Source organism: Salvelinus sp. IW2-2015, linkage group LG3 (assembly GCF_002910315.2).
Source record: "Salvelinus sp. IW2-2015 linkage group LG3, ASM291031v2, whole genome shotgun sequence".
In the NCBI taxonomy this organism is placed as follows: domain Eukaryota; kingdom Metazoa; phylum Chordata; class Actinopteri; order Salmoniformes; family Salmonidae; genus Salvelinus; species Salvelinus sp. IW2-2015.
In genome coordinates, this window is record NC_036840.1 from 10,425,237 (window position 1) to 10,432,415 (window position 7,179).

At 43.9% G+C, this 7,179-nt stretch overlaps 2 protein-coding genes across 2 annotated transcripts; both read left to right on the plus strand.

Moving 5' to 3' along the window:
- Positions 1-34: 34 nt before the first annotated feature.
- LOC111950371 (HMG box-containing protein 1-like) lies at positions 35-1,845 on the plus strand. The gene is made up of 3 exons (XM_023967899.1): positions 35-138; positions 1,184-1,370; positions 1,649-1,845. The coding sequence occupies exons 1-3, from the start codon at positions 124-126 to the stop codon at positions 1,789-1,791; spliced, it is 345 nt and encodes a 114-aa protein (XP_023823667.1). The 5' UTR covers positions 35-123; the 3' UTR covers positions 1,792-1,845.
- Positions 1,846-2,054: 209 nt separating this feature from the next.
- LOC111956082 (HMG box-containing protein 1-like) lies at positions 2,055-5,385 on the plus strand (the record flags this gene model as incomplete). Its single annotated transcript, XM_023976519.1, has 7 exons — positions 2,055-2,186; positions 2,646-2,757; positions 3,699-3,811; positions 4,010-4,166; positions 4,272-4,416; positions 4,594-5,039; positions 5,339-5,385. Coding segments are annotated over 7 exons (1,152 nt in total), but the record flags the coding sequence as incomplete, so codon positions are not given.
- Between the last annotated feature and the right edge of the window lie 1,794 nt (positions 5,386-7,179).

Below are 7,179 nucleotides of genomic sequence, written 5' to 3' on the forward strand. Positions count from 1 at the left end.
CAAATATGAGGGTGTATTTACTTAGTGAATAACCAATTACCAAGAGAGAAGTTATAGATTGACGTCTGAAGCCACCAATAATGTTTGCGAAAAAGAATAATATTTATCTCTCACTTCTCGTTGATGGCGACTGTTTTGGTGAGTTGCAAAGAAAGTTTATTAGAAATACTGYAGACAGAGTTTATTTCAACGAAATGAATAAATAAATAGCAAAATCTTAAAGGTGCATAGGAAAAAGGCGAAGTTGGGATTGCCTTCTTCAGTTTCGAATGACATGTCAGATCGCATACAAATTTCAWTGTTGGCGTTTAGTTTTCTTAMCAGCTTGAGCAAGAGACGAAGGCATAGGCTCTTTCTTTCATTCTTTCATTTCAATGTATAAAAAGAATAATATTTGCTCCTCGTGACATGTTTTAATATTTTMTGCTTCCGCATATAGCACAAGATCCAATAATTGTCGATTTTTAAACTGTGTTTTCTGTCAGCTCGACACTTCTGTGTTTTGACTAAGCCTTTGCCAAATTAGGTTGCGTTTTCCAAATCAATGGGATCGTGTATTACTATGTAAGTATTTCGTTATAAACCAAATCAGTCGGCAGTAATATAGTTAGCTGTCGATGCTGGGTATAACTATTTGTGAGATAGTTTCGTGATTTTAACTTATGCGAGTGAGTTATCGTCCTTTCACGGTATTGAATGAATGAGCGCAAATGCGCACGCGCGATGTCCTGAACGTTTATAAACAAGGCCTGCATCACATGACCCTGTTGCGAAATTGAATGGAAAAAGTTATCTCTCTAATTTTACTCATTATGATGGTACGTTGTTTATACAATTATATGAGTGTTACTTTTTTTGTAATAGCTGCTCTCAATTTACAACACAAATGTTGACAAATGGCATAGGCGTAATTGGTTCTGCTTAAGAAAAATCGCCCAGCTCCCCATCCTTCCCTTCCTCATCGCACCCCCTTTTTTCCCCACTTCAACGCCCCTTTCCAATGTTGTACACCAGGGTACACTGTCCCACGAAAGTCCCGTAAAATCATCCTATTGTCCCGCATTTGGGTATTTTAAATGTGGTCACCCTAGTAACACATAACAGTTGTATTGTGCTCACATTCAATAACTTTGTTAATAAAACGTTAATGAATGAATGAATGTGTGTGTGTGYTTGTGTCCAGTCAGATGACCTAAAGAAGCATTATAACATGGTGTGGGAAATTAAGAGTCCCCTGAGCAGCAGCAGTAGAATGTTGGATATCACAGGGCCAGAGGCAAGTAGAGAACAGGGCTTGGACCTGCTCCARTGTGAAGAACACCTGCCCTCCTCCCCCGGATGCCCCACCAGTGACAGCCACATGGAATACGGTAATAATAAGCCAATGTCATGTTTATGATGTGATTATAGATGTGTAATGTAGGCTATGCTTTATACAGGTAAATATTATGGTCAATTATTACCATACTTTKAAATTATAAAGCACCTTTTGTACATCATTAAGCAGAGTGATACAAATACATAATTCTGATTTACTGTGAAACATCATGCTTTTAGATCTCTGTTCATTCTAGCTATTCTGTTTACATATTTAACCCCGTAAAGGAACTCTGAACCTAGTTATTATATTTCTGTAATTTCCCCTTAGATGACCTCCCGGAGCTGGAGGAGGTGGAGGAGGACCAGACAGCCCACGCCGTGTTTCAGGTGGGGGCGGGGGTGTCCCATCAGGAACGGACGGACACAGTCATGAGGCCGGGCCCCTGGACACACACTGGGTCACACAGCTAGCTCAATCGCCACAGGCCCCCAGAGTCCCCTGCTACAGGGTTTCCACTCAGGTCGTCAGGTAGGGTTGTTACTTTGTACCACACACACACACACACACACACACACACACACACCACACCACACACACACACACACACACACACACCACACCACCACACACACACACACACACACACACACACACCACACACACACACACCACACACGACACCTGCTCCCATTTGAATACTTCATAACTGTCCATTTCGAACTACCCAGGATCAACTCCGTCCACATTCTTTGGCATCAGTAGTAACCTCCATTCCTACGCACGGCTCCCCCACACCCGGCTCCCTGACCTCCAGCAGCCTGCCCTCCTAGAGGCCAACACAGGGAGCCGCAGCAGGCGAGTCAGGGTAAGAGCTGTTATTTTTGATTTTATTTTATTTAGGCATGTCAGTTAAGAACTAGGCAAGTCAGTTACAGAACAAATTCTTATTTGCAATGATGGCCTACCCAGCCAAACAGACGACGCTGGGCAATTGTGCTCCGCCCTCTGGGACTACCCAATCACGGCCGGATGTGATTCAGCCTGGAATCAAACCAGGGACTGTAGTGTCGCAGTGCCTCTAGACCGCTGCGCAACCGGGAGCACGTTATGCTACAAACATTATGCTGATTCGCGTTGCAACACTGGACCAGTGCAGCAAACGCACTGCTTTTACCGATAATATTAAGTCAATTATACAATTGAAGTCGATCGTCTCTCCCCATGAATTAGATATGGAGTTGTTTGAGAATGTAAGGGAAAGTTAGCTAGCTAACTAACTGATCCTCTTTAGTGATAATCCCCTCTGTCTCTCTCCTCTCTACAGGTCAGTAGTGAGTGTGAGTCTGCTGTGTCCTGTCACTCCTCTGTGTCTGATGACGAGGACATGGGCTGGAGCCACTCCTGGCCACCTACTGCCTGGCACTGCTTCCTCAAAGGTACATATATATACATATATATATTTATTTATATATACTGTATATATATATGCACTTATCGGCCAGTTTATTAGCTACGTGGCTGTGGCTTGCTATATAAAGCAGGCAGACAGATATCGAGGCATTCAGTTAGAATGAGMAAAACGAGTGACCATATCAACTTTGAGCATGGCATGATCGTCACTGTTAGTATCTCAGAATCGGCCGCCCCTCCTGGGCTTTTCAAGCACGACCGTGTCTAAGGTTTACAGAGAATGGTGCGACAAACACAAAACATCCAGTCAGCAGCAGCCCTGATGGCGAAAACAGCTTGTTGATGAGAGAGGTCGAAGGAGAATGGTAAGAATCTTGCAAGCTAACAGGTAGACGCAAACAGACAAATCATTTGCAGTACAACAGTGGTGTGCAGAACGGCATCTCAGAATGCACAACTCTTCGATCCTTGTCACGGATAGGCTATTACAGCAGACGACCACACCGGGTTCCACTCCTATCAGCTAAAAATAAGAAGTGGCTCCAGTGGGCACGTGATCATACTGGACAACTGAGGAGTGGAAACACATCGCCTGGCTCGACGAATCCCGGTGCCTGTTGCGTCAAGCTCGATTTAGCGTAAGCAGCATGAGTCCATGGACACATCCTGCCTGGTGTCAACAGTACAGGCTGGTGGTGTACTGGTKTAGGGAATGTTTTCCTGGTACACATTAGATCCCTTGATACCAATTGGGCATGGATTCTACAAGCTTTTCCGACAGCTTGTAGAATCCATGCCCAAATAATTCAGGCCGTTCTGGGGGCAAAKGGAGGTCCGACCTGGTACTAAATGTACTTAATAAACTGGGCACTGACTGTCTATGTGATCACTTCCGGGACCGAACGCCTGACCTTGTTGTGTAATGACCATTAATCAATTTTCTATACATTTCTTCCTGTGTCCTCAGGCACTCGTCTGCGGTTCCATAAGGGTTCTAGTGTGGAGTGGCAGGATGCTGAGAAACTGGTGTCAGACGAAGACTCAGACGATGAGGCAGAGGGTATAACCCGCCCCCTGAAGGTACAGTACATACTCATTTAGAGGCAAAATCACATCCCCTGAAGGTACAATAATGCCTAGCTCAGTGGACTAATGTGTTCCTGAGTAACACAGTTTAACTGAAATTCTTTAATATGGTCTCCTATCATCTCCTATCTCCCTATGAGCGCCTTGTGAGTAAAGTTCCCCATCAATAACTCTGTTGTGTCTTGTCCTCAGGGCTATGGTCGTGAGGGCCTGAGGCTGGTGTCCCACACAGAGAGCCGGGCGTTCGGCCAGTCCGTCCTCAAGCTGACCTTTGACCCAGGTGCCTGTGGGGAGTGTCTTCTGTCCGCTGAGTGTCAGCTGGACCACCCGTTCTACGTCAGAAACAAAGGTAGGAGGCCCGGGTGATGTGTGGGTGATGTGTRTGTAACGTATGTAAAGTATAAGGTGTATGTGTGTAACGTGTGTTTTCCTAACGTGTGTGTTCTTGTGGCAGGCTGGTCGTCGTTCTACCCCAGTCTGACTGTGGTGCAGTATGGGATCCCGTGCTATGAGGTGATGGTGGGAGACGTGTGTCTGCCTCCTGGACACAGAGATGCCGTCCACACTGACGACTCCCTGGTGTTCGACACATTCAGGAGGTAAAACCCCTCCGCATTAGTTCAATAGCGGTAGTAGTGTCCATTCTGTACTTTACAAACCATGTGTGACACGCTGGATTTGAACCGCGGCTCAAGACTGTGTTAGTCCCCCTGAGCTAAAGCCTCTCAGATCTCAGTGTGTGACTCTTCTTTGTGTTCCTGTGTTTTTCACATCAGTTATGACTTCACTCCCCTGGACTCGTCGGCGGTGTACGTCCTGAGCAGCATGGCCCGGCAGCGTAGGACCTCCCAGTCCGGMGGGGGCGCCGTCAGCCCCGACCAAGACACACACCGCAACAAGCTAATTAAGAGCCAGCAGGACTCGGGAGCAGCCGGCGGGGCTTCGCCCACGAAGTGCAAGCGGCCAATGAATGCATTTATGCTATTCGCAAAGAAGTTCAGGTTGGAGTACACCCAGATGTACCCTGGGAAGGACAACAGGTGTGTGTGTGCGTGTGCGCATTTTGTGCTGTGCAAAAAAATCCCCAAATTCCCTGGACTAATCAATCAAGTTAATGTAATACATTATTGTGTGTGTGTGTGTGTGTGTTTGCCCTCAGAGCGATCATGTGATCCCCTGGGAGGAGAAGTGGAAGAGAAAATGCGAGGAGAGGAGAGAGGATGTACACCATGGAGGCCAAGGTTCTGGCTGACGAGCAGAAGAGACTCAACCCTGACTGCTGGAACGCAAAGAAACCAACCTCGAAGAGACCACACACACACACACACACACACACACACACACACACACACACACACACACACACACACACACACCACACACACACAACACCACACACACACACACACACCACACACACACACACAGCCTATGAAGCCTCTTGCATGGTGGTCATTTCAATATCAGCCCCTTGGAACTGTTCCTAACCTTTCCTCTCTCTTTACTTGTTCTCCGTTACAGGTTCCCAGGGGAACCTAAGTGCGCAGAACCACGAGAAGAAGGGATGAGGCAGATGACAGGAGAAAAGAGGGAGGGCGATGGAGGGAGGACAAACCGACGAGAGGGGTGTATGGGGGGAGGCAGTAACATGGCTCAAACGGCTACCACTCCTGAGCTGAGGAGACGCAGCGCGACGCACAACCCGCACGCCACCACGCACGCGCACACACACACACACACACACACACACACAACACACACACACACACACACACAACACACACACACACACACACTTTTAGACCAGCTACACTGTCGTTTACTCTACTGTGATTCGGGGTATGCTTGCTTTCTAAACAAATAGAGATTTATGTAAGAAARAAAAWATATATATAGATATATACAGTATATATAATATACTAACTGTGCTTGAATATAGGATATTTTTTTAATGTCCGACTTGCCTTAATCTTCCAAAGCAAGAATGTATTCTTTTTAACTAATTTTGATTCATTTCAGGTCATTTCATACCTTATTGCTTGAAAAACATGAGCCCATGYGGTGCTGTAGAGTTGGGAAAGGGGAGGTGAAAACTAAATGTCTATTTTTCAACCAGAGATCAGTCTAGGGAATTTAAAAAATGCTTCCGATTATTCTTATGCCTATATTTGTATAGCTTGATATATTATTGCACAAAAAAAACTATTTTTGACTTTGTACATGCAGAGGGGAAGGGAGGGAGGGGTGGKTGGGATATGTGCTTAACCTTGATTCTTGCTGTATTCCAAATAGACACCTACCCCCTTAGGCACTTAAAAACTACACTCAAAAACAATATTTTGGTATTTGTTACATTAGTCCATTGTTGATATCAAAATGTTTGCATGTCAGCGGCTTTCAAGATATTGGACTTTCAAGAAGCAAAGTGTCACTTGCCACATCATAGTTTTTGATTGGATGTTTCCTTTAAAGTAGATCTTATTTATTCATCTCATATCTACACTAGTGTCTAGTGGGTAGGGGTTGGTTTGGAACTGGGCATATCTTACCCGGGTCAAGTGCACTGGGTGTGTGACAAACGAATAGGTCATATAATAATGACGTGTTATATTATAATGATGTTAACATACCTACGGGACAGACATGCATACTCTCACTGCAATTATGCACAGCATACACTTTATCTTCTGTATGACGGATATGTGTTGTGTACATCAATATGTAACGTAAAATTCAAGTATAGCTATATGCAAGTATAATTTCTGACTCAATCTCAGTTTAACTATCAAGATTGTGAAATTGATTTGATTAGTTTATTTATTTCTCTTCATCAATAATGTACAGGTCCTCCTGAAACTTGTACCCACAATGCTCTTGTATTATAGTATAAATAAAAGCATGGATTTAAACTTTTTTTTTTTGTGAAAGAGTTTGATTGGGGTAAAGGAAAGTTTACTGAGACGACGACAAGAGTCTGTTGTGATAGTAAATGACGAGGTTAAGGTTTAGAGAACATCTTTAGTCCTCCTGTTCAAATATACAGTGCTGTTTATAATAATCTTATGACTACTCAAAAGTCCAAACTGTATAATGTTAAAAAAGATCAAAACATAAGAAATAAGCATTATCGATATTTGAACTCAATTATCAACACAGTAATACCCCCCCCCGAAAAAAACGGATGAAAATAAACAGCAATAATGTTTGTAAATGGCTAGAAAGCCAACTTCATAGTAAAATATCAAATCTAGATGTATAAATACATTTGGCCTTTTGATAGTGGTCAATTATTATTATTTACATAATATGAGATATTATATAATTTCACCTTTCCAACTGATTATCTCTTATTCTACATGTTT